Consider the following 27,138-nt stretch of genomic DNA (forward strand, 5'->3'; position numbering starts at 1 on the left):
CATACAAGGCATGTGATATTCCTCTTAGTCTACTTATATTTATATTAATTCTTGGACACACAAAATGTTTTTAATGTCTTGTTGCCCCCTAGTGTCTGTTAACACATGGCATCCACTCTATTACTACTATGAAGTTAGTGTTTGATATTTCTATTTTCATTGTCCATATGATCATTGAAAGAGGTTCTCCTCGGTTTAATTATTCCTCCTGTTCATACTGGCTATTGAAAGATCCAATTCAAATGTGCTTTCAATGCAAGTGATGGACAAAATCCAGAGTGTGTCTACACAGTCATTTTGTGAAACTATGTATTTAAAAGTGGACTTTGGCACTAAAAAGACTGTAATGTTGAAAGATATCTACTTGATTTGACTCATTTGGATGCTCATGATCATATTAGCTTCAGATAAACTTTTAAATACATTTTTGCACAGAAGGAGGACTGTGGATTTTGACCCCCATCACTCCATTGTAAGTACATTATGAAGGGATCTTCTTATGGTCAGTATGAACAGGAGGTATAATTACAGCAAGAAAAACATGTTTCACTGTTCATTTGGGCTCCTGACTGTCGTTTTATAACAGACTTGACAAATTGTGAACCTATCCTTTAATATTTTTATTACTCTGACTCTCAGAGTGCTTCAACTCTTTTCCTTCAGATGTGCTGTGGCATTTGACTGGGTCTACACCTGCACTTTGAATTGTAACTGCTCTCTCCTTGGTCGATCAAGTTTGTGTCTGTGAAACGTTTTTGCGTAAGATATCCATATCTCCAGACAAGCTCAAGATTTCTATAACAATGTTGTTTCACAATAATTTTAATACCTACATGTTAATGTGAGGCAGATACTGTCAATCCATGTTGACACAATGATTATTTGTGTTAAAAAGTGTACGAAACATGATCAAAATTAAAGCCTAATAGACTGTGTTGATCAGCTGACGTCAAACAGGAAGTGGAGTAAATCATTGGCAAAGGTGTGAGGAATTATCTGTTCACAGGTTATAAATAGTTAACACTATATAAATAGATACTCCGTCTTCCTAAAAATAAGATTCAAAGGTGACTGATTGCAAAGAATTTGAAACTATACACCCACTCATGAAAAAACAGATACTGTAGGTGTGTTGAGAGGTGAGTGATACCACAGCTGAAACAGACACTGAGCTCTCTGTTTCATTGTCTACTCCCAGGTTTAAAACATGTGTGCATTTCTATTTATGTAAATTTTTGGCTAAGTTTCCCAGCATGTATATTTGTTCAACTACAACACCTTATTCACCTGTTGGTGAAGTGGATGAGGTTTAGTTTATTAGTGCAAATGTTAGAAATTGAGAATACAAAAATACAAACTTGTTCAGGTGAGACACAAAGCGGACAACAATTATCAATAAACTACTAATTCACTGTGTTTTCTATAAAAAGACATGGAACATTTATTTAATACATAAATAAAATACATATATAAAATCTTAATAGATTTCAACATTGGTTCTGCTGTTTCTGTCAGGTGGCTCTTGGTATGACTGTTGAGTAGACAGTTGATGTAGCATCCATTTCTGTGGAAACACACAAGCAAACTATTAGCAAACTATATTTAACACTATGAGAGTGTTAGGAATGACAAAATAAAAGCTACAGTATATCTAGCTTTACATCCGACTTGGCACTTAAAGGGGATATATGCGTTTTTTTGTTAAGGTCTATATTTTTAATCTGGGGCTCTACTGGAATATTCTTGCATGATTTACAATTCAAAAAACTCCTTATTTATCTTATACTGGTCCTTTATGCAGCCCCTCAGTTCAGCCTCTGTCTGAATCAGGCTGTTTTAGCTCCTGTCTCTTTAAGGCCCCCCTCCCAAAAAGAACCAATTCTCCTTTTTGTGAACGTAAATTCATTAAAATAATCCTTAAAAAATGTAATGGAGGTATCATGTAGTAGAGTAGCATACTCAGACATTCTGGAAGTTGTCAATGGATCAAGAAAACAGCTGTTATATTTGTGACAGTGGACCCTGATACACTGGTTAGATTGACTATAAACTGCGTGGAGAGAGAGAGCGTGTGTGCGTGCGTGTTTTTACCTTTGTACCTCTTTGGTTGCTGCACCTCGGTGATGGTGACATCAGTGTACGACACATCAGGATCGAATTCATCTGTAACACAACACTTCTCACTGTTACACCCCAGGTGGATGTAAACATTTAAATTTGCACATTTCTAGGCGAATTATGATGAATCAGAAAAGCTGAATGGAAAATAGGAAAGTGACGCAAACCATTTTTCGCATCACTTGAGGTTCAGAGGCTTTTCGAACAAAAAAAGCAATTACACGAATTTCAAATATCGGTTCAATAAGTTAAGTTTAACTTCTCAACAGTACAATGCAGCAGCACAATAGTAGTGTCCATGTTGACATTCTTATTTATATACAGCATAAAAAGCTCATTATGGTACTATGGTCATCAGTTGGTTCATTAGAAAATTGTATTGTAAGAATTAGCTGGAAACATTCAGTTTACTTTCTTGACCAAAGTAAAAGAAAAACAGAAAACTCTTTACCTTTGTGTCTCCGCCGTAGGCAGAACAGCATCACAGATGCCAGTAAGAGGCCGACGCCAACCACAGGAAGCAGAATGTGTGACAGGGGCGGAAGAAAAGATTCATGATGCTCAGCTTCTTGAGAAAAACCACAGTTTGACTTCAGTGCAAACACAACAACAGACTTTGTGCTAAGCTAGGATAAACAAATAATATAAACACATGTCTGAGGCTCATCTCACCTCTGACAGCCAGCCAGCTGTCTGGTGATTCTCCAGCTCCGGAGATGTTACACTTGTAGAGACCTTCATCAGATTTAGAAACACTGTGGATGGTCATGTGTCCTGTAGAGCTGCTCCCGATGTGGAGACCATCTCTATAAAATTCAGCTGTGAGGTTGGACGATGATTTTACCTTATTTGTGCAGAGCAGAGTCACAGCTTCTCCCTCCTGCACAGGAAGGACTGGACTCTCCAGGATCACAGAGCCAGCTGAATGACAGACAGGCAGAGCGAGGAGAAAACAGTTTGGAGTTCAAGTAACTTTTAGGTTCTTTGGTAACATTTGAGATTAAAGCATGCAAATTGCAAATATAGGTCCCCTTTAAGAATGGCGAAAGTGGTTTTGTGGTCTTGCGTAAATCTTAACATGTTATGCTTCACGTCATTGCAGACTTTGTTTCTGTATTGAACCAAGATCATATTTCCCTAACCTTAACGTGTTAATCACGAAGATCTCTGTTTCGTGCTCTTTGACGGCACCATATGGCGATAAGTTGTAATTGCAGGTGTGTTGTTCTTTTGTGCGGATTACTTTAATAAATTACTCTTATTGGCTTTTTACTCGCATAGCTTTTATTGCACTAACAGTAACGTTCGGGTGTAGTTGTTACCAACTGGAGTACTTCACCTGGTTCACTCTCCTCTGCTGCGCACACAGAAGGAGCCTTCGCTGAAACACGAGTGGAGTGGATCTAGCGCGACCATAAATGACAGCAAAATGCAGCAGATACTGTTTATTTATGTTAATCACCTAATTTATGTGCACTTGTTTCATTTCAGCTCAGTGTGAGAGTCTCTACTGTGTTTTGCTGTCGCGCTACTTTGTCCTCTCTCCTCTGCTCTGAGGAGCAGTGAGGGGCGGAGCTCATACTTTCGTTTACGTGCTACACACACAGCGCAGCACAGGAGAGACAGTAAGTGTACTTGCAATAACAGCTTTACAAGTAAAAAGCCAAGAGTAGGTGTCACTGACACCCGGTTTGTAATCGTAATACTGCAAATGCAAAGGCTTTCATCAGCGGGTTATAGGCTCAATCACCATTGTTTTACCCCATTCGGCAATAGAAAATGACATAAGAGACATTTATTTGAATAAAAATCTTCAAGATTATAACTTAAACAAAGTATAGCCAGTGCCTGAACATAACTATGAAAAGTTTAATATTGCTGTATTTGCAACTAGCAAATATTGTACTGCAAGATCGGATATTTTTGGGAGGAACAGCATTTTGTTTTTTTGTGTATTATCTCAGCAGGTACAAGGGAAGAAGTACAGGGAATAAGGCGGTTACAAATTAGTATTTAGGAGGGCCCTTTAAGTAAGGATACTTATAGGTACCTTTGAATAAATTACAAGGTAAAGCCAGATAGTTCATTTCAAATGATCAAAGTTTTTTTTTACTTATAAAAGTCTTTTGTTTGTCTAGCCCCTCAAAGAGGGATGATTCAAGATAAACGTTTCACTGAGGAGCCCTTGAGAATCTACTGGTCCCAGCTGGTATTTAGTTTAAACCCACCAGTCACAGTGATGTTGACAGCATCATGGCACTCTCCTGCTCCTGACTCACACCAGTACACTCCACTGTCAGACGGGTATATGCCATCGATGAAGCAGTGGGATTCATTTGTTTTTGTCCAGCACTCTGCGTTTAAGTGTAGGGATGTGTTTCTCTTAACTGTCCATTTGGAGGAGTCTCCATGCTCCCCACAGCTCAGAGAGACAGACTCATATTGAAAGAACTGAGTTCTGTTGGGGATGATTTTCAGAGCAGCTGCGAAGAAACAGAGACAGAAAAAAAAGGTGAGAGAATGTCTCGTTGTGGTCGATGTGAAGGCTGTAAGCAGTTTTGTTGAGTGTTTTTCCATCAATAACACCGAATGAGTGCCTATAATGTACGGTAAGGTGAAGGTGACACCTGCCTTTTCACAACTTTGCAGCGGCAGCATGTTATATAATGACGCATCATGTGTTGCCCACAATCAGTGAGAAAACAATGACTTGTCAAATTAGCGGTTGTCAGTGTGAACACACAATTTAAAAATACGGCTACTGTACATCTTGTATCTCTCTGCAGAGACAAACAAGGTCAATTTGAAGGTCAAACTATTTTATCCTTTTAAACAATCTTGCTTGAAAAGTGATCAGAAATAATTGGTTGTGAAGCAAAGACGATGGTTTTTGTGTCAGGTCTTCTCTTCCTGACTCTTAATTAGCAATTACATGGTAGTCATAAAGTAGTAATACTACTAATTATATGGTTTTCATAAGATAAATCGGATTAGTAGCTGTTATGTAATTTAATAAGCACTAAGAAATACCACAGGTGCAAATAAAGACACTTTTGAAATAATTATCAATCATTATTTAGTTATCAAAAATAAGTTGTTGTTAAATACTGTAATATGCTTCTTCTCTAATTTTCTTAAATTATGTCAAAAAATTCATCCTAATGTTACAGACCAGGCTCCATTTTTTAATCCAATCCAACGCTAACTGCTAAAGATTCAACAGAGAGTAAAATCAAATCAGAAATAGATACAAGCATTAAACATGCAAATAATCAAGGATGCCCACCTGAACACACACACATACATTACTCACCAACAATAGCACACAGTGTTGTTATCTCCATGCTGCTTGGCTGTTGATAGACTGACTGATGAGGCTTAGGGGGCTGCATCACACGTCCTTGCTGTCTGTTATGTGTCATAGAGACCTCAACTTCCTGCATGTATAATGAAATGTGTTGTACAGGATGTGGGTCAGTTTTCTTTTTTAAAACCTCAACAGTGGCTTTTTCTTGACTTTTTTTTAAATCTGATGATCTGAAATGTGTTGTTTTAATAACAGGAAGTGCTGAAGAACATGTGAGGCTATTCTTAGTGTACAGGGGACTGAATTCAATATTAATCTTTATCAGGATTAGCATTGTTGTTTTTTTTATCATTGTTTACATTGTTTTATAAAAAAGCATGTATGTTTCCTTCAAACTACAAAAAGAAGGGTCTCTGCAGAGCTTTAACTCTCAAACAATGCATGCTGTGAGTTCTGAAATGGTCTGAAAATGAAAAGTAGTAATTTAAAAAGTATTTTAAATGGATTTACTTAGAAAAAAAAACGATATATTTATGTGAGAGGGGATATATTATGTTTTTTGTGATTTTCCTTTATTTATATACTGTTATGATGTCAGATATCTATGTTAAAACATGGTCAAAGGTCCAAAACTTCAGAAATACTCCCTGCAAGTCAAAAGTCAGGGCTTCAACCTGCCCTGAAGGCTTTGTTTGTGACGTTTTTTTTATACCTTGTCAACGAGCTGATGTCAGCTTGTCGCACATGCACACAAATGGCAGTCCATTCTGTAGACTTTGTTGCTACAGTTGTTGCTAAGGTGTTGGTTTTGGCTCTGACACGTACAAATGTTTGTGAGAAGTTGACATTTCGAGTGAAGAACAAGTAAAAGAAGTGGCATCCTGCTACTATAGTTTGTTTACGTAGAGTGGTGTATGTACAGAGTTCGCTCATCAGAAGGGGGGCCTTAAAGAGACAGGAGCTAAAACGACCTGTTTCAGACAGAGGCTGAACTGAGGGGCTGCATAAAGGACCAGTATAAGATAAATAAGGAGTTTTTAAAACTGTAAATCATGTAAAGATATTCCAGTAGAGCCCCAGATTCAGAGAGAGAGAAAGAAAGAGACAGAGAGAGAGAGAGAGAGAGAAATGCTGATGAGAACAAAGCCAGAGTAATAAAACATTATTTTCTGATTGTTTCACAGTGGTTACGTTCCAAAGCACAAATAAACACATGAAACACAGAGAGGGAATGTTTTGAAATTTAAGAAAAATACCAAGAGCAGATTCTACAGAAAGGATACAAAGTAAATGATGCAGACATGCAAGTAAATGTGGGCGAGAGAGAGGAAACAGAAACCAGATATGGAAACTGTGGTTATATTTATAGGCTATATAGAGTTGCAATCTGCAACCTCACCACTAGATGTCACTAAATTGTGCACACTGGTCCTTTGAATTTGCCTGTATGTCTATAGTCTATGACACTTTCTAAAATCAAAAAGCAGATTGACAAAATGTAAGATAGCAGTCTTTGAAAAAACAACACATTCATGTTATACCTTGAGTATAGCCTATTAAATATGGTTATAATCTATAACGTAGAGCCCGCATTAATGAAATAAAAGTTGATTTTAGGCAGAGCCAATACTTTCTAGTGTCCAGATATGAGGAAAAATCGAAATTGCTGTACTTCCACAGGTCTTCCGCTGGTTTCCAGACCAGATGTATTTCACCCAAATACTGAAAACATCTGCAACATAAAGCCAATATCTGTGAAATATAAGATGATTTGAGGCAGAGCGAACATAACGTTTTTTATGGGTGGAGTCGAGTTTTAATTTCCATGCTGAGGTCATAGTCTTATTTAGACAGTCTAAATGACACCTTTTCACTAAGACAAACCATTCTGCACTGTGACTCTGTGATGTGGGTTTCCTGTCTGTGAGATAAGCTTTAACATATTTAAATGAATTATGAGTTCCTTTACAGTTGTCCACTCTCGCCTCTCACTATACGCTTGACTGTCGTCCTCTTTTTGCTGCTATTCGCCTACACGCCTGCTAAAGGTAAGTCTCTCCATTATGTATTTGTTCATTTCAACGACTAATTTCAACTTGTAGCCCGATATATCCAACATCGTTCACGTAGTTTCTTTGTGTCTGAGTTAGTTAGTTAGTAAACCGCTGATCGTTGTTGGTATGAGACGTTTTTAAGGTGAAAGTGTGACAGTTTTTGGCAAATAATGCTTTAGATTATATAGGTATGTCAAGTCCAACCGAAGTGATGTTTTTGTCATGTAGGTCTTTGACTAGGCCTACATGCCTTAAATGAAATATAATTTTAGAAATGCTCTAAACTTAACTTACAGCGAAATAATTCCTATACGACACACACTTTCCACACAAAAGACACATACGACACAAAAGTGTGGATGATACCTCTCCGCCAGGCGTTGGAGGGACTATGTGGGTATGGGATAAATAAATAGTGTAGGCGAATATAATACTTATACTTTTTCGCAGATTTTTACATGTGGTGTGAATGTCCAGGTCTACACAGTGAAACAGTTTGTAATAAAGCAGCCCTTCTCACGATGACTCCTGAGCTTCATCACAGCTGTTGGGGCATTTTTATTGTAAATAGTCCAAAATCCTTCTCAGTTCTCAGTTTTGCTGTTTAACTGCAATGTCTGTAGTGACATAACTGCAAGCATGGAAGCGTTTCTATATACTGAATGCACCCTCTAATCATTAGTTAAAAGTCTAATCATTTATATTTAACATTTGTAACAGTGCAACAAAAAAGAGGCTAAGAATGAAAGGTGGCTGTTAACCTTCACTTTTAGCGCTGCTGTTGCGAAGTTATATGTGGAAATTGGGTATGAATTTATGGAAAGTGTCTGACTGCAAGCATGGAAGCGTTTCTATATACTGAACGCACCTTCTAATCATTACAGTAAATCATTAAAGGAATAACATTTTGTTATACTATAAGTTAGTTGTTGTCTGATTGGACAGATAAGGCTATTGTTATACACAGAAATGAGTATCAATGTTACTGGTTCTTCAGGGAAGTTCCTCAGATACACCTGACATAGGCTTTCATACCGGCCCATTTAAAGGGTCAGTTCACCCTTTTTGACATCCGTTTTATTTGTTTCTGGGATTTGGGCCTCATTGTCAGTACTGTGTCTCCTTAACGACCTTGTTTGTCAGGTTATGTGTTCTCTGCAATTTTGAAATGTAAAGAAAAGCCTGAAACACTGGAGACAACAACAGAAACTGCTGCTGTAAAACTAACTTTAGGTCCTACATCTGCATCTATTATGTGCTATTTCTCTTTTTTGGTTCAGTTTGACCTTTTTTGGCACTGAATTCTATGATTAGCCGAGTTGCTGTTCAAAGTTCAAGCTGTTTTAAGGGTCATCAGAGATGATACTTTAAACTGCATATTTGGTTCAGGCTAAACTTGGTTGTGGTTTTCTGTAGAAATACCACAGGGTCACTGAATTAAGCTTGAGTTAAATTTGCTTTACACCAAAACATGCACTCCCAAGTTGAATGGGTATGACACCTCTGCACCTGGTTTAACAGATGTTTAAAGCCAAATTTGTATTGTTAAGAAGATTTTTAGTCATTTCTAATCATTCATATTTAACATTTGTAACAGTGCAACAAAAAAGAGGCTAAGAATGAAAGGTGGCTGTTAACCTTCACTTTTAGCGCTGCTGTTGCGAAGTTATATGTGGAAATTGGGTATGAATTTATGGAAAGTGTCTGACTTTTTTGGAAGAAAAACAACAGTGGCGATAATATCATGGAATATGTTTCACCATCAATATTCCCTCCATTTCTCAGGTCAGCCTCAGGTGATTGGTTCACTCCAGCCAATCATGGCCGCCCCAGGTGACAGTGTCGTCCTGCCGTGTCACGTGGAGCCTCCGATCGATGTGAGGGGACTGATGGTGGAGTGGTCGAGGCGCGACCGTAAGCCTGACCCCAGAGATCGGCTTAGCAGGGTCGAGTACGTCCATCTTTACCGAGACAATCGCGAGGTCCCGGACATGAAGATCCCGTCGTACGTCAGCAGGACGGAGTTGTTCACAGACGGACTGAGACAAGGCAACATATCGCTCAAAATCATTAACGTGACGCTTGCAGACGAAGGGAGGTACAGGTGTTTCATCCCGAAGTTAAAGAGCACAAACCAGGCTTCAATTGTTCATCTTGTCATTGGTGAGTTAATCTCTTAAAATGTTGTTTATGGTCCAGATTAAAAATTAACATGAATTTTTTATTATTATTATCGATATTTTGTCTCGTCTATAGAGCGTCAAAAATAATACACATAAAAGATCAGTGTCTTTAATACCTTTAAAGGACCAGTGTGTAGGATTTAGTGGCCAACTCCCCTCCCCCTCTCCTTCCAAATGTGTAGGAGAACCTACGACGGCTGCAAAGCTCTTGAAAAACAGGAAAGTCCCTCTCTAGATCCAGTGTTTAGTTTGTTCTGGGCTACTGTAGAAACATGGAGGTGCAACATAGACCTGCTCCCAATGTAGATATAAAGGGCTCATTCTAAGATAACAAAAACACAATAATTCTTATTTTCAGGAGATTATACACTGATTAAAACATACTTATGAATATTATATTCCATTTCTGCCAGTCTTTTCAGCTAGATGCCACTAAATTCTATACACTGCACCTTTAAAACTTTGAGGATCATTTTGTCAACAACTTACTTTGCTTTTTACTTGTAAGAAACTGCTAATGTTTCCTTTAAATGTTGTGCTATACATCATTACAAGTCTTGTGTTTTCCTAGAGCCAAACTACGATAAAAACTGGACAACAGAGATGCCACTGTGTCCCAGAAATCTCCAAACTCCTGATCCAAAGGAAGAGACTGACATTAGAGGTGAGGAAAGGTCAAATGTTCAACATTTTCAGGGTAATTTATAGTTTTTTGATAAAATCCCCATATAGCAGTGACATTGCATGTTGTTTCATGTCTTGTTTGGTGTAGTCCAGTTAATTTCGTCTCTGTTTGGATTTCTTTTAAATTTTATTTCCCATCAGATGGTTGGTCCAGTCGGAGCAGACTGACCCTGGTTGGGGTCATATGCGTCTTGCTGATCCTGAGCATTGGAGTCGGAGGATACAGACTTACACAGAAGCATCCCAAACAAACACTACATCAGAGTCTTTAAGTTTCTTTTTATCTATCTACAGTAGAGAAGAATAAGTGTTGGAAAATCCTTTTATATGAATAATGTCAGGCTCTTTTGGGAGAAAAAAACTAATAGACTGTCTATTAGTTTTTTTATTTCCAAAGAGGCACTGTATGTCATTCTACAGAACTCTGCAATGGAGCTGCAGTCATCTCAATACTGTGAAAGTTGAACCTTAGTTGACTAAAAATAAAGTTTTTTTCCTCCTTTCATTTTCACAATGACTGAACAGGAGGAGCAGATTGTACCTCAGCCTACATCCCAAACCCACTGCTGAAACAACACAAATCTCTGATTGTGAGCCAAAGTGCATATTGTTTTAGTTTTGAATCCACATTTGGGTTTTGTAGAAGTTTGCACGTCAAGAACTACATTTCCTCAATATGGAGGAAATTGTTCCTCCCTTTACAGCGTTCGCTTTCAAAGTGCTTTTGTGTTGGTCACCTATCGATAATGAAAAGAACAACGAAGTGATAGCGATCTAATGTTGTATTTCTTAATTTGTTGTTTTTAAATGTTCAAATAAAAGCTGGTCTTTTATTGCCTGTAGTATAGTGTTTATTAATTATTATTAAGATTCTCTGTTAATATCCTCCCACTAAAGCATTATAAATCTGTTTAAATGCTACCTCATATTCTCAGTTCATATGATTCAATACAAAATCTTGATAATTCTAGTTTTTGGTCAGCGAAACCTGCCTTTTTTAGGTGTTGGCAGCCCATCCATACAAGATTATGTATGAAGTTCAGATGAGAACATCAGCTGGATCACAATGTTCATGATAATAAACATAATCACTCTACATTAACTACAGTATTTTAGTCTGCATGTTACAGACTAAAGTTATAATTTCTGTGAAGTCCTCCTCCAGTTACTACTGAAAACATCCACTGGGGAAGCACCCAGGGGAACAATTTACATAGAAATATGGACTCTCACAAAAAACAGGATGTATAATATAAGCTTAATCCAATGGAAAAAATTCAGATCAGTGGAAAAACAGGTAGGGCTAAATGAGGTTTCATAAAAAACAACTGAACCATTTCTTCCTACAGATTCAGCACTTGATCAAGAGTTGATGGAAACCTAATGTTCCTTAGCCAAAGCTCAGTAAGTATTATCAGCTTGATGTAGTTAAAGTATTGCAGTAAAAGTAGTGGTTTGGTCCCTCTGACTGATATATTATTATATATGACATCATTGGATTATTAATACTGAAGCATCAGTGTTAGAGCAGCATGTTACTGTTGTAGCTGCTGGAGGTGGAGCTAGTTTCAACTACTTTATATACAGTTAGCTAGTTCAGTCCAGTGGTTCCTAACCTAGGGGTCGGGCCCCTCCAAAGGGTCAGCAGATAAATCTGAGGGGTCGTGAGATGATTAATGGGAGAGGAAAGAAGAAAAAACAAAGTTCTGATACACAAATCTGTTTTCAGTTTTTGGACTTTTTCTCTAATCTTTGATTTTTGGTGAAATATTGGATCATTTAAACATTTATTGAAATGAAACCATGTGAGAAGTTTAGAATGAAAAATCACTATTTGGTGGAGCTGTTAACAACTCATAGACATCTGAAATGTGACCTTGACTACACACTGTTTTATGTAAGATGTCAAAAGCCAAAAAGGTTGGAAACCACTGGTTTCATCTTTAATAATGTGTTGTATTTTAAAAGCTTGTTATATTATCCATTGTGTCAAATCTTCATCTGAAAAGTAACTAAAGCTGTCAAATAAATGTAGTGGAGTAGAAAGTACTCATGTACTGTACTTAAGTACAGTACATGAGCAAATGTACTTAGTTACTTTCCACCACTGGTGGTGGATAAAAACTGAATGCTCATGTTTAGTTTTGATTACATGGACAGTAAGCAGACCTGTCCCAGATGATCTGAGAGGTCTAGATGGTTCATAATGCAGCATTCAGACCAGAAATGTATTTTGGCCGCTAAACCATTCAGTTCTTTCATAAACCAACAGTATTTTTTTTAAAGAGATAACACAAGACTTTAGTCATCCCAAATTATTTTTGAGGAGGTGTATGGGAGTGAGAGAGGACGACATGAATGGGAACATTTAGGGAAGGGAGGTAGGGGTGGGAAGGCTAGTGTGCAGAAGAAGAAGAAAAAGAATGAAGTCAGGATCATGAGTATCGGATGTACAGAGACAATACAAATCCAAGATATTGCAACTATGGAAAACAGAGTGTTGCGTAATAATGAAACAAGAGGCTGCAGTACGGCAGCAACAGTTCATCTACAGTCAGAATGCTAGATTTCATTTAAAATAGGGTATGTGGCAATTAGGCGGGACAGGGGAGATGGGGGGGTTGAGTTACCTTTGAACTAAATATCCCATTTACTGTGCGAGAGTTGAAGAGATTGGAATATTTTTCTGATGATTTCCTAATCATAATCAAAGTAGAAAGCTTTTTTTTCTTGGGAGTTTATTTTGACCCTAGACTAACATGGAGGAAACATATAAGAAACACAGTGAAGTAAAGTGCAAAAGTCGTTAATGTCATGAGGTGTCTTGAGGGGCTGGAATGGGGGGCTAATATTTCGTCATTAAAGCATATATATGTCGCATTAATACAGTCAAGAACAGATTATGGTAGTGCGGTGTAGCAGACCCGGATGTGTGTGCTCTTCGAGTCGAGGCAGGAGAAATGCCACTGTGGCTCCACAGGAAGCAGATAATGGCCGACTACTGGATTAATAGGAGACACAAAGAGAATCATCCAACTACGAGAGTTTTGGAGGCTTGCTGGGAGAGAGGAAAAGGACATAAAACAAGCTTTGGGTGGGTAGACAAAGACAACTGTGCTGTGACTAAACTGTTGCAAAATGCTTGTGTAGACATGTTATCATTAGAACATTAAGAACTGAAACAAAACAGCAGACTTAGTGTAGGAGTTTTACAGATGAGTCAAAGGATCCATTATCAGAAGCAACTGGGGGAGCTGTGGTGATTCCCAGTTACCAAATTGTCATGTCATGTGGAAGAGACAGGCTGAGAAGGGTTTGGCTCCAAAGCTGAAAGGATGCAGGATTTACTGTGTAGGTCTGGTGCTCCAGTCGTGCAGATCAGAGGGACCAGGTCCAGTCCTTTGTGTAGAGTTAGTGGCAAGCTAACTCTGTTTCGTGGCTCCTGTACTTGTTAAACCAGCCAGCAGACTTGTGTGGTAGCTGCTGGCGCTAGAAAACTAAGCATGTGGTAAACTGTGGTCCACATGTAGTCCCAACATACTGTTGGAGTAATCTTGTTCTTGATCAATGTCTGGCTTATAACACAATGATGAAGAACAAAGTTGAAGAAACTCCCTAAGCTCTAGTTGATTCTTACTTGAATATATGAAGTTTATTAAAAACAAATACTGGATATCAGAGAAACCTTTGGCACAATGTGTACATGGATGAAGTCACACCAAAAACTTAAAGGATTACAGGAGACTGTGAGTTCTTACAGTATAGCACACATCATGCAACCTGAGAGGAAGAAACACTTGGGCACACAGGGTCAGAGTGAACTCTAACTATAAATAACGAAGATAGCTTCGTTACCCATCCAAGGCTATTGCCTTATCTCATATCCTGGTACCCAGAACATAAAACATTACTTGTGAGAGACATATACAGAGAACCCCCTCCCCTACAATATAAACAGCCCAGTCTATACACCAGACCTTCTGAAACCCCACAGTATCATTCACCAGACTGTAATAAGCATATTCAGTCCTGAGGCGTGCAGAGACCAGCTCCTTCAACAATAACACCGGGTTCTACCAGCACACATTCCTTCACTTCATCCTTGTGAGCCAAGAAGCCAGTTCAGCCTGCCCAAACAGAAAGTTCAACAACACATTTTTTGTTTTGTTTTTCACAGAATACATGGTGAATTCCCAGAATGTACAGCCCCACAGACAAAAGAACCTGCACTTTCCCACATAGCACATCAGACAAAGCAAGAACAGCTGACACATTGTTACAGTCAGTAAACAGATGAACAACAGTCTCAAGGAAATTATAGAAAGGACGGCCATTCCCCATATTTTTATTTATTTTGGACAGAAAAAAATGAGTTGCCAGGGCCCCATGAAGCACCCTCCCTGATCTTTTTGTTACTGGAGGTTTTACCCTCCACGTAAACTTTGCCCAGACTGCCCTCTCAGAGCGTCCTGCCACTGATGCTCCTTGACGTCCTGCAGAGCTTAATCTTTCTGACCTTCACTGCAGCTGCGAATAAGACCCCCCCCCCCCCCGGTGTTCCTCCTGCCATCCTTGAGTCCCAGCTGACACCACTAGAGAGGGAAGTGATGTAATGCCGGCCTCCATGGACCACTGCTGCAATCCCTGCCTACATGATGCGGCTTCTTAAGTTCTCAGACTGGACAGCTTCAACTGGAGTGAGCTAAATAATTAGGTAGTGGCAACAGTATTGGGATAGTGCAGCAAAAGGAAGACACTTATATGGAATACAGAATAAAGTAGGAGTGGAAAGAAATGGTTGAAGTGACAGAAAAGAACAAGTAATTGTAAAACTGGTTAAGAACTGGCCATAGCAATCTGAACAGCACATTATTCATCATTGGAAAACACCCATCTTGCCATTGAGATCAGTGTATAGGGAGGAAGACTGTGATATCATGACTTCATGCTGGAGATATGAGGAGGGGAGAAGAGGAATGATGTTGTTTGGTGTTTGGTGGATTGGATGATTGAAGTTTGAAGAAACAAGACATATTGGCTATTTAACAATTTATTTATTTAACAAATAGGAGCCTCAGTAGTGTGTGAAAGAACCATACACAGCCACAACAGCCTGGCACCTGCTTCTCATGCTGGTCACCAGCCTGGTCACTCACTGCTGTGGGATGGCATCCCATTTTTCAACCAGCATTTGTTGCAAGTCAGCCAACGTGGTTGTGTTGGTCACTCTGGCACGAACAGCACGCCCAAGCTGATCCCACAAGTTTTTAGTGGGGTTGAGGTCAGGACTGCTGGCATGCCATTCCATCCTCCCCACTCCCAAATTCTGGAGGTAGTCTCTGATAAACCCCACAAACCGACAAATGCTGGTTGAAGAATGGGATGCCACACAAATTTCCTTACTTTTTGTGCTATGCTATACTTTTATAACTGAAAATGTTGAACATGTATTAATGCACTATGTCAAATATAATGAAGAGAGAATTAGGTTACAACAAAGGGTGAGAGAGGCCAGACAGGGATGGGATTTGAAGAAATACGAAGAACTAGTGGTGATAAGGTGAGGGAAATTCAGAGAGGGGAAGTAGAATTCTATGTAAATAATGTACTATTTAACAGAATATAGTATAGGGTTTATTGGGTTCTCTTTTTGGTTTTGGTTTTGTTTTGTAACCAGGATCCTGTTCTACATACAATAGGTGGCGCTATGCACCTATAAATTGGTATTACAATCCGCCAATAAAGATGAAGAAGAAGAATTAATGACGTAATTTCCGAGGCAACGTTCGTCAAGGGAAAAAAAAACAAAAACCAAAACACACGGGTTAGCATGAAACCGAAAGGCTCGTCTACCACCGAAATTATTATGTATAGCATACAAATTAGTCGATGAATTAGCGGGACACTAATGTTAGCTGTCTAACAAGCTTTTTAGCACCATGAATTTAAGAGGACTTTTTCAGGACTTCAATCCCAGGTAACGTTAACAACGATTTACTACTTTAGCTAACTATGTAGCATTAGCTGGTTAGCATAGTTAAGACTGAGTAGTTTGTTACGCCGCCGTACGAAAAACACCCAGAAATGGTGTGTGTTAAGTTTGAATTGTTATACATTTTTTTCTTAGTGGCTTGGCAGACAGCGTTAACTTGTAAATAACTCTTAAATGAGTAGCTAATGTGAAGAGAAGGTAACCTGTGGCTAAGCAAGGCCTGGCTAACATGCCAGCTAACATAACGTTAATGGATAGCTCACGGCATATTTGCGGTAACTGTAAAATAATTGCTTTATTAGGCCACTTTATCACACATGTTTTCTGTCACTATACTTCACCTGAGAAGGCGAGTCAGTGCTTTATTTTATTTGATTGTTGTCACATAAAAGTGTAGTATTTTGCCATGCGGGCACCTAACAGCAACGAGTCAAGATGTAAATTAAAGAAGTTACTCCCCAAATATTCATAACACATAAAGGACAGGTTCACAGTTTTTCAAGTCTATCTTAAAACAACAGCCAGGAGCCCAAATTAACAATGAAACAGGTTTTTCTTGCTGTAATCATTCCTCCTGTTCATACTGACCATTAGAAGATCCCTTCACAATGTACTTAAAGTGTAAGTGCCACTGCAGCTTGATCATTCAAATAATCTTTAAGTAAAGAAGTCACATAATTGATGCTTCCAGGTTCTGAAATTTGCTGCATCTCTTGGTCTTACATTATAAATAGACATAGACTGAATATTTTGGGGATTTTAGACTGTTGGTCGGACGAAACAAGACATTTCAAGACGTCACATCGGGCTTTAGGAAATTGTGATGGACAATTTTCACCGTTTTCTGATATTTTATGGACCAAATGAGTGATTGATTAATTATGATAATTAGCAGATTAATCAACAATGAGAGTAATTGTTAGTTGCAGCTCAAGTTAAGATGAATTATAATCTAACAATGTACTAATGATGCAGATCCAGTACATGAAGTCCAATAAAATGTGTTCAAGAAATAGGTTTAGTGAAATAAGTGTCATTTGTAACGACAGCCACAGTTTTAATGGTGAAGTTGATGCCACTTAGTTAGCAGGATGTGACTATCAACTGCTTGACAGTCACATTATCACTATGCTACAAACCAAGGTTAATTTTCCACCCTCTTTTTCATCCATTTATCTACAGTTTATGTACACCTACGATTAACGTCAACACAGTCTTCTGTCTTTATCATCGTAACCTTTGACCAAGTCAGGTTTTCCATATATCATCAATTGTTCCTGTTTGATGATTCTCCTTCTTAAGGACTTTACATATCACTAATACACGTTAGAGCTGCAACAATTGGTCGCCAACTATTCTGATAATCAATTAATCATTTGAGTCATTTTTGAATAAAAGATACTAAAATTCTCTTGTTCCAGCTTCTTAAATGTGAATTATTCTTGTTTTCTTCAGTCTTCTACGACAGTGAACTGAATGTCTTTGCGTTGTGGACAAAACAAGACATTTGAAGCTGCATCTTGGGCTTTGGGAAACATTTTTCACCATTTTCTGACATTTTTTAGACCAAACAGCTTAAAATCTTTATCAAATATAATCATTAGTTGCAGCCCTAATGCACACTCTCCACACTTCCCATCATCTACTAAAGACATCTCTGTTGATTTGATAAGTTTCCTTTTATTACTTGTCACAGATCAAAACTCCAAACAGTAAAACACACACAAGGGTGCATATGGACTTTGTTTCCATTGGTATAAACCTTTAAAAGCGTCTCTCTCTCTTGTCTCCTGTCGCAGTAAGTTCCTGATCTACTCGTGCCTGCTGCTATTCTCTGTGTTGTTGTCCTTGAGGCTGGATGGAGTCATCCAGTGGAGCTACTGGGCTGTGTTCACCCCGATATGGCTGTGGAAACTGTTGGTCATCATCGGGGCCTCTGTGGGAACTGGAGTCTGGGCGCACAACCCCCAGTACAGGTAAACTCTCTCATACACATTAGTGGTGCAGTATCTATCTAATTATGCTATAAAAATACAATATAGCAACAAATCCAGCACATGAAACTGTCAACTTACTCACCCACTAACTATGTACGTCATATCAACACCAGAACAAACCCACATGCTAACAAGGCTAAACTACATGCGCTCTTGCTCTCATTGATCATATTTATAGATATAAATTCTCACAAATTATAGATTAATTACATGATTTATGTCAGATTTCAGTGGCAATGACAAGATTAGACATCACAATAACTCACTGACAAAACCTCAATATTGATATTAAAGCTGCAACAATTATTGGATTTGAGGTGGTGACTATTTTCATATTGTAATACAGGTTATAATTGCAGTTATTTAATCTTAGGTGTTTATCCTCAAACCTACATTTCTCTCAGCAAATTAAACAGGAAAAGTTGGATCTAAACGATGTTGCTGTAACAGTATAATTAGCCTGTCCTGCCCTCTACTGTCTGAAAACATGTACAATCCTTTTAAACGTCAATGTTAACTGCATACAGGATGTTCTGGTAACTAATGAAGACCAAATGGCTCCATCTAAAATAAGATGAAAAAACAAAATCTCAGATGTTCAGTTTATTTCAGGGTGCTGAGTGAAAATTCATAATTATTTTTGGTACTTTTTTATAGCAAGGATGCCAAACATTTGCTGTTTCCAGCTTCTTAAATGCAAAGATTTGCTGTTTTTTTCTGTTTTATATAATTATACTGAATATCTTTAAGTTTTTGACTGTTGGTCGGACGTCATCTTGGGCTGTGGGAAACTATAACAATCATTTTAAATTATAATGTGTCTTCATTAAAACAAATACTCAGTTAAACTTTATTACAATAATCAAACATGTAAGACTCATATCATGATATTGATTAAATGTCTCAAACCTCCTCCTACTTTGTCTTTTTTGTTAGACTCCTAAATCATCAAAGTGTGCAACAAGTAATTGAATTGTGGTGATGATTAGTGTCAGTATGGAGGAACTCTGATGTTTTTGTGTATCCTCCGTTAGGGCTGAAGGGGAGACGTGCGTGGAGTTCAAGGCCATGCTGATCGCAGTGGGGCTCCACGTCCTGTTGCTGATGTTCGAGGTGTTGGTGTGCGACCGCGTGGCGAGAGGAAACTACTTCTGGCTTCTCGTCTTCATGCCTCTCTTCTTCGTGTCGCCCGTCTCCGTAGCGGCCTGCGTCTGGGGGTTTAGACACGACCGCTCCCTCGAGGTAAGAAACGTGAGGAGGAGACACTGAGACCCGGCGTCGGAAATAAACACCAAACCGACAGCCAGACGCTTGTAACTAAGAACATAAATACATAAAATATCAAAGAAAGGTTACAAATGTTTGATTTCTTTAGCCTGAGATCGAATTGTGTAGCATTTTCTAGAGAAAAAGATCAGTTTTTATGCTTGTCTTGTATCCTTCATCCCTTCCTCTCTCTCCTTCTCCTCAGCTGGAGGTGTTGTGTTCAGTTAACATCCTCCAGTTCATCTTCATCGCTCTGAGGCTGGACAGGATCATCAACTGGCCTTGGCTGGTGAGACATACAGACACAAAGAAGATTCAAAATTAACCATTGCTTGTGTTTCACACCCTGCAATTCCACATGTATCATAGATCTGTATTATTACTCAACCATATGTAGAAATTAAAGCCACTATTGGTAATAATATCGTCCTGATCCTCATCTTCTTCAATGACGTTTGTATGTATGTGTTTGTGTGTGTGTGCGTGCGTGCAGGTGGTGTGTGTCCCGCTGTGGATCCTGATGTCCTTCTTGTGCCTTGTTGTCCTCTACTACATCATCTGGTCAGTCCTCTTCCTCCGCTCCATCGACATCATCGCCGAGCAACGGCGGACTCACATCACCATGGCGATCAGCTGGATGACCATTGTGGTACCTCTTCTCACCTTTGAGGCAAGTTGCGATTATTAATACTTCATTATTGCTTTTTTTTAAAGTAGTTAAATAGTTCAAGCTTTGACATAAACGCACACAATCTTATCAGTCGTCATCTCATCAAGTTGACTTGCTTGTAAACCAGTTACAGTGGAGAATTAAGTTAATTACACAGTGTATTTTCTAGGGTTAAGCCTGTGTTATACAAGTTATAATTGCAGTTACTTAATTCCTAAAACTTACATTTCTCTTAACAAGTTAAACAGGAAAAGTTGGATCTAAACGATGTTGCTGTAACAGTATAATTAGCCTGTCCTGCCCTCTACTGTCTGAAAACATGCACAGTCCTTTTAAACGTCAATGTTAACTGCATACAGGATGTTCTGGTAACTAATGAAGACCAAATGACTCCGTCTAAAATAAGATGAAAAAACAAAATCTCAGATGTTCAGTTTATTTCAGGGTGCCGAGTGAAAATTCACAAAAAAAGACTGCAAGAGTATAAACTTGTAAATCCGTCAGTGGCCTTATAACAACGTTTTATTGGTGTCATAAGAGGTTTTTAACCATGTTGTATTTACTTATTTTTTAATTTTGTAGCTTCATTTTTATAGCTGAAATTATCCAATAACATTTTTGTGATTATTAAAATCTGTCATTTTAAATCAATGACCACCACCAATCATTAGGCAGTGATTTTCTCTATGTAACCCATACTTCCTGTGTGTGTGTGCGCGCGCACATACAGTATACACACACACACACACACACACACACAGCTTGCACATTTGGCTCCCGATGAAAGACTTTTTTCCTCACAACATTCACGTGTCTCTTCAGATCCTTCTGGTGCACAAGCTGGACGGCCACAACAGTCTGAGCTACGTGTGCGTGTTTGTGCCTCTCTGGCTCTCCCTGCTCACACTCATGGCCACCACCTTCGGCCAGAAGGGAGGGAACCACTGTGAGTATTTAAAGCCAGTGATGTGCTGCGGGCTGCTGAATATCTCCTCTGCTCCTCTCACCACAGTGATCCTTTAATAATTTCACTTAATATAGTTTTTGTAAAACCTTATATTCTACAGTATTTATCAACATATGTATCTTTTGCTATACTTTTGTCTTTTATAGTTGTTCTACTATGCAGAAAGCTTAATTTGCTTTGTCTCTCAGTTCTCGAGCAGCAACTAACCTTTATTTGTTCACTGTAGATTAATCAGCTGATTATCTTCTTAATTAATGAACAGTTTGGTCGATAAAATTGAAAAAAGTAGTGAGAGAGGCCCTTTATGATTTGTCGTAGGGCGAGATGACGTCCTCCAATCGCTTGTTGTGGCCAACCACTAGTCCAAAACTCATATTTAATTTAGTTTACTATCATAGAAAAAGGAGAAAGAATGAGTCATTTTTGCCACTAAAGTGACATAAATTCAATTGTATTTAATTTCGTAACTATTTTGTTTGATTAATTGGTTTTGAATCATTTTTTAAAGCTTCTCTAATGTGGTTGTAGATAAAACAAGACATTTGAAGATGTCAGTTTTGGTTTTGGGAAACAGTGATTAACATTTTATAGACCAAACAACTAATCAATGAATCTTGAAAATAATCATCTGTACTCTTTTATAAGGTCACATTTGTGCACCTATAGTAGTTGGAAAGTAAAAACGATTGTTATCGTTGCTGCAGTGTTTAAGCTCCGCTCTCTCCCGATCTTCCCGCAGGGTGGTTCGGCATCCGTAAGGACTTCTGCCACTTCCTGTTAGAGCTCCTCCCCTTCCTGCGTGAGTACGGCAACGTGTCCTACGACCTCCAACGCAGCGACGACCCCGAGGCGGCCGAGGACCTGCCCGTCCCCGAGCCTCCTCCGAAGATCGCCCCCATGTTCCACAAGAAGACCGGCGTGGTGATCACGCAGAGCCCCGGGAAGTACTTTGTCCCGCCGCCTAAACTCTGCATCGACATGCCCGACTAACGGCACGTCACGGCCGGAGAGGAAGGGGCTGCTGTGTTGATGCGTTCAAGTCGTGAAGCCAAAACAGCAGAGGACGTTTGGGTTCTGCATCCGGTCCCCTCACCTAAACTCTGCATCAGCACGTCTGCCCAGGGTGACGAATTAGAGCCGATACGGACGGCGGATTACTAAACGGATCCAGAATCCTCACATTGGTTTCAGCAGCTGTGTTTTGCAGTAAAAAAGACTCCCCTGCCTGACTGACTGCTTTGTTTTTCCACTCGCAGGTGAAGTGTCACTGTGTTGCTTTACTCCCAAAATTTTTTATCCATTCTGAAGATGGACATTTTTTTGGGGGGGGGGGGACGGGAGGGGAAAACTGACCACGTCTCAGATAAACATTTGGGTCAAAACATAACTGACGAGACACACGGAAGAGGCTGGATCTGCGTGGACTTGAATATATGCGACTCTGTAAAAAAAACAGCGGTAGATCTCTCTGCTTTAGGTTCAAAGAGCGTCCATCTAAGACGACGCTTGCCTTGCTCTGTGACGGGGACCATTGGAGAGATTCTCTAGCCTGAATTTGGGATCAGAGTGTAACCCTGTTGATCATGCAGGTGGAGAAAACGAGGGTGTGTGTGTGTGTGTGTGTGTGTGTGGTTAAAGGAAAAGTTCAGATTTTTCCTAGTCTTTGTACAACACTCATAAGCCCAAATGTACTTTCACTGAGCTACTGGTCTCTGTAATCCTTCCTCCTTTATATTGGCCATGAACTGGATTTTTCCCCCATCACAACATCTCTTATATTAGAGTTGGGTTAAAAGTCTGGAGGAACAATTACAGAAACCAGTATCTGCTGTAACGTACATTTGGCACAGGAGTATTGTTTTTAAAAACACTTGAAAAAATCTTCACCTGTCCTTTAAAAAAAAAAAAAAAACGGAATAATGGAAATGGCACTTTGTTAACCTGTTCCAAGAGAAGTCCTGTCTGTTTCTTTTGTATTTTTGTTTTTTATTGTAAATACCAGAAGTTTTCAAGTTAGGGACCAGAGTGGAGATGGCAGGGTTGAAGGTAAGAGGCAGACCTGGGGGGGGGGGAGAAAAGAAAAATTGCAGTCATCCTCTCCCGTTTTAAGGGTTAGGGTCAGTGCGAATGATCAAGAATCACCATAATACAATCAAGACAGCGTTAAACAAGTTGGTAAACAGAATTCTTAATTGGCTTTTTGGTTTTTCTTTAGACTTTTTTTTTTCTTCAAGACAATCTCACAGTATGCAGCAAATACGGCACCTCACTGTAGCTCCCATACGGGACTCGAAGCTCATACGTGTAGAATTTGAATGTGATTTAGTAGCTTTCACATTATTCTGATGTTTTTTTTTTTTTGGTCATAGAAAAATTTAAAGACAATTCCTGTGAAAATTGGTGTCTCTGTTTGGAGGGGTGTGTTTGGCCATCGGTTTTGCTGTGTCTTATTTTCATACTCCAACTATAGTCGTCAAAGCCAGAAATTTTTTTTAAAAAGAAAAAAATCCTGCACATATCGGCTTTGACTTAGTTGAGACGATGAAAAGTTGCAAAATACGTTTTTATTTAGATCTGGTGAGTAGAGAGTGTAACTCCTGATTATTCCCCGTGTATGTGTGCACATTGCCAGATTTCCTCAATGTATCAAGTTATTCAGAAAAGCAAAAACATTCATCCCCCCCAACCCCATCTTTTATTTTACTCTGAAAAACTGATCGCTGGATCGTCCGGCATCCTGTGTGTAACTTTGTTTTCTACATATTGTCTTTTTTTTTTCCATTAAATTGGTCTGATTTACTCATTATTCTCCCTTAATGCTGCAAGTTGAGCAACTTGGGTTTCTTCTGGTGATAGCAGACATCATCGCTTTTTAAAATATATTTATTTTGGAATTATATTAAGAAAGGAGAAAAAAAAATCCACTCAAATTGTTCTGCTTGATTTCATTATATTTCATAATTTCTTCTTGTATGACCATTGAACATTATGTTATTTAAAATGTGGCTAAATTACATGGATTGTATGGAACTGACACTTAAAATCTGACGAGCATTTGTCGGATTCTCTCGGATTAAACTCAAGAAATACTGACGTGATGTCGCGTGATCTGTGTTTGGTCAGTTGATCCACTGGAATTAGAAGAATACTCACGAATTTCCTACGCGGGGTTCTTCGTCTCATTTCAGTTTCTGCAAAAGTGAGCATAGGTGAAGAAATGTGTCATATGAGGTTTGTTCAACACTGCAAATATTCTAAAAACATTAAACTTTTGACTGAAAACAGCTGCATGAAGCTAAATGTTTGAGTAGCTGCATAAACTTTACACAGTGAGAATTAAAGGATAATATGTTTGCGAGGTTTAGCTCCTTAACTCTAAACTTAATATGTATTTGAAAATAGTCAGCACAATATGAAGTTTTATACTTTTGGATGTATTATTCCTGCTGTTCCAGGCAGTCATTTGTTTCTATTCATGGTCAATACGATATGAAAATCAATTATTCTTGAAACTGGTTTGAGTTGATCACAATAAACATCAAGTCTGTGATAATAATATCTGTCTGTATCGTATGGTGGTGATGTAGTTAAAGTGCAGATGGACTCAAAGTCTGCACAACATTGTCTGAATGAAATAACGCAGACATGATGCTCAAGGTGATCGATCACACGACTCAAAAAAGTTTCAAGAGTCTATTTATAGATAAATGAAAACAAACATGTCTGGAACAATAGAAAGTCAACTGCACATTTCTTCAAGAATAGCTATGACGCCAAATATTCATGATTTGTAGAATATCAACAATAATCACATGGATAAGCGTCGACTTTGCACTCATTTAGCTTGTTAATGTGGCAGGAATTCACTCAGTTCTATTTATGGATTTATTTAGCGTCAGTCTGGACATGAACTTCAGCTACCTGTATAAAACACGAGGCGGTTCACTAAAGCAGAGTCAGATCCTGAGGGGTCTGATGTGTGATTATACTGAGGGAAAGCATTCACATTTACTCTGTAGAAAGGGATGTGATTATAAGATGGAATTAGTTGAAATGTGACTCTTCAGTACCATCTAATGGCAGCTGTAGGAAACTGCAACAACTGGAAATATACGCACTCCTCCATATCCCCCAACTGTTGTAGCAAAGTCCATTTTGGGATTTTTTAGGAACTATAAGGATATCTCATGGCACAAACAAACAAAAGACTGAGGTTGCATATCGTAAAATAAACCTAGGTTTATCTACGATATCGTAAAATATCGTAGATAAACCTACTTAGTTTATCTACTAGTGATGAACAGTTGAAGCCTTATGAAGCTTTGAGGCTTTCTATCTGAGACAGTTGAAGCATTAAACTCAGCAAGTGCAGTGACAGCAGAAGTTCACAGCAGCTGTTCAAGTCTAGGGGCCAAAGCACCACAACATCTTGCTGATTCATGTTACAGGAAAAAAAAAGGCTTCAAGTATTCATCTCTGTATATTTAACTCCTGTATAAACTGACAAACAGCTGGTAAGATTTGGCACAATGACAGTTCAATCAGGGAAGATACAAGTTGACATGAATTTAATGGTTTAATTTGATAGTCTTTGGCATTGACGCGGTCGATTAAATGGATATAAAAGTAATGGAGTCCTATAAATAGCATCCAATTGGAGATCCCACCCCCCCCTCAGGGGAACCATAGATGGGGCCTTGACACTGGTAGTGGTGGGGTGAAGCAGAGAGAGAGACGAGGTGGTTTAAATATCCTTCAGCTAAAATGATCATTGGATGATGGCTACAACTAGATGATTATAAATGCAATGCTGTGTCTGATGTTTGCTGTTTCATTAAAAAAAAGGCTTTTTTTAGATGAGGTTGGCTACATCATGACTTGTTTATGGTCAAACAAATAAACTGTGAAGTCTGAAGCTCCTTCAAACTTACAAAATGCTAAACCAAGTGCAGAGTGGGTGGTGGACTATATGGTCCTGATGGTCTGGGAGAATGGATGTAATATTGATCACAGAACATTTGAACCCCTGCTGAAAAACTGTTGTCCTTTTGTGGAAAGACACAGTAAAGGACCAGTAAAATGTGACTGATTGCACCTTTAAAAGACCAGAAACTTGTCAAGTACTTTGAATACTTTGAGAGTGTTTATCAAAAACATGTTAACTGCTTACCTCAGCTTCCTGCTTGATGTACACCACAGTCACAGAATTCAGTCTTGAGGAGTCGAAATTGTTTGAGCCTCCAAAAGTTCAGCTCTTCGGTCCAGTTGCTCTCCTTTTGATGATAGAAATTTACAACAAATTGACTACAGTTCAGTCACCTTACAGGGGTTTCCTTGGGCGTTAGTTGATGGATCATTTTCAGGGTTAGGTTTTTTTCTCAAAGACTTGTTTCTTTGTCCTGAAGGGAACCTCTAAAGTTGTGGGTAGATGCTTCTCATGGATTGCACTTCACAGGCTGTCTGTATTCCTTTTGTTGAATGATCTTGCAAAAACATGGATTCAGCTGCAAGATGTCTTAAAGAACCACTTTTACCAAAGTCTTTTTTGGCCTGCGTAGAAAGTGTAGCACCTTGATCCCAGCTGCAGCAACTGAGGCAATTAAATCAAGTCTTCCACCAACACCTGTGCGCCTCAATTAGACCCAATCTTCATCCCTTCAATCCTTCCACAAAAGGTTTTTACACAACAGTGCTGGAGGTTTACTACACATTGAGAAAGAAAGAACCAGAATGTGGATGGTTTAAAATACATATTTGTTGAATAATCTATCACTCCAGTTTACACCTGGAGGCCTTTTGAGTTGGTCCCAGAAGGTAACATTAAAGTGTTTTGGGAGGTTGTCCAAGCCTGGAGTTTTATTATTTTGCAACTTTTCCATTAAATATATATTAGAAACCTT

At 38.8% G+C, this 27,138-nt stretch overlaps 3 protein-coding genes and 1 long non-coding RNA gene across 9 annotated transcripts; 2 read left to right on the forward strand and 2 right to left on the reverse strand.

Annotated features, from left to right (window-relative positions):
* Nucleotides 1-1,353: 1,353 nt before the first annotated feature.
* On the reverse strand, nucleotides 1,354-5,792 carry LOC137174544 (low affinity immunoglobulin gamma Fc region receptor II-b-like). Of its 2 annotated transcripts, none has more exons than XM_067579918.1 (6): nucleotides 5,432-5,792; nucleotides 4,347-4,601; nucleotides 2,791-3,039; nucleotides 2,570-2,686; nucleotides 2,092-2,163; nucleotides 1,354-1,564 (listed from the first exon to the last, which is right to left on the reverse strand). In XM_067579918.1, the coding sequence occupies exons 1-6, from the start codon at nucleotides 5,775-5,777 to the stop codon at nucleotides 1,512-1,514; spliced, it is 1,092 nt and encodes a 363-aa protein (XP_067436019.1). In that variant the 5' UTR covers nucleotides 5,778-5,792; the 3' UTR covers nucleotides 1,354-1,511. The 2 variants fall into 2 exon arrangements, with proteins under 2 accessions (XP_067436019.1, XP_067436020.1); XM_067579919.1 differs by having other exon boundaries at nucleotides 1,355-1,564; nucleotides 2,570-2,683.
* Nucleotides 5,793-6,547: 755 nt separating this feature from the next.
* Nucleotides 6,548-11,179, forward strand: LOC137174548 (myelin-oligodendrocyte glycoprotein-like). 2 transcript variants are annotated; one of them, XM_067579929.1, is made up of 4 exons: nucleotides 6,548-7,333; nucleotides 9,265-9,642; nucleotides 10,234-10,326; nucleotides 10,488-11,179. In XM_067579929.1, exons 2-4 carry the CDS (start codon nucleotides 9,300-9,302, stop codon nucleotides 10,616-10,618), a joined length of 567 nt encoding a protein of 188 aa, XP_067436030.1. In that variant the 5' UTR covers nucleotides 6,548-7,333; nucleotides 9,265-9,299; the 3' UTR covers nucleotides 10,619-11,179. The 2 variants fall into 2 exon arrangements, with proteins under 2 accessions (XP_067436030.1, XP_067436029.1); XM_067579928.1 differs by having other exon boundaries at nucleotides 6,552-7,473.
* A 4,941-nt stretch (nucleotides 11,180-16,120) lies between these two features.
* On the forward strand, nucleotides 16,121-24,331 carry tmem185 (transmembrane protein 185). Its single transcript, XM_067579920.1, has 7 exons — nucleotides 16,121-16,323; nucleotides 18,138-18,314; nucleotides 19,370-19,577; nucleotides 19,807-19,890; nucleotides 20,095-20,271; nucleotides 21,094-21,217; nucleotides 21,978-24,331. The coding sequence occupies exons 1-7, from the start codon at nucleotides 16,286-16,288 to the stop codon at nucleotides 22,226-22,228; spliced, it is 1,059 nt and encodes a 352-aa protein (XP_067436021.1). The 5' UTR covers nucleotides 16,121-16,285; the 3' UTR covers nucleotides 22,229-24,331.
* LOC137174550 (uncharacterized) lies at nucleotides 19,798-26,878 on the reverse strand. 4 transcript variants are annotated; one of them, XR_010925392.1, is made up of 4 exons: nucleotides 26,409-26,876; nucleotides 24,392-24,429; nucleotides 23,238-23,297; nucleotides 19,798-19,887 (listed from the first exon to the last, which is right to left on the reverse strand). It is a non-coding gene; the product is annotated as an uncharacterized lncRNA (long non-coding RNA). The 4 variants fall into 4 exon arrangements; XR_010925390.1 differs by having other exon boundaries at nucleotides 19,800-19,887; nucleotides 23,180-23,297; nucleotides 26,409-26,878; XR_010925391.1 differs by lacking the exon at nucleotides 19,798-19,887 and adding an exon at nucleotides 20,176-20,264 and having other exon boundaries at nucleotides 23,180-23,297; nucleotides 26,409-26,878.
* Between the last annotated feature and the right edge of the window lie 260 nt (nucleotides 26,879-27,138).

This window comes from Thunnus thynnus, chromosome 22 (assembly GCF_963924715.1).
Source record: "Thunnus thynnus chromosome 22, fThuThy2.1, whole genome shotgun sequence".
Classification (NCBI taxonomy): domain Eukaryota; kingdom Metazoa; phylum Chordata; class Actinopteri; order Scombriformes; family Scombridae; genus Thunnus; species Thunnus thynnus.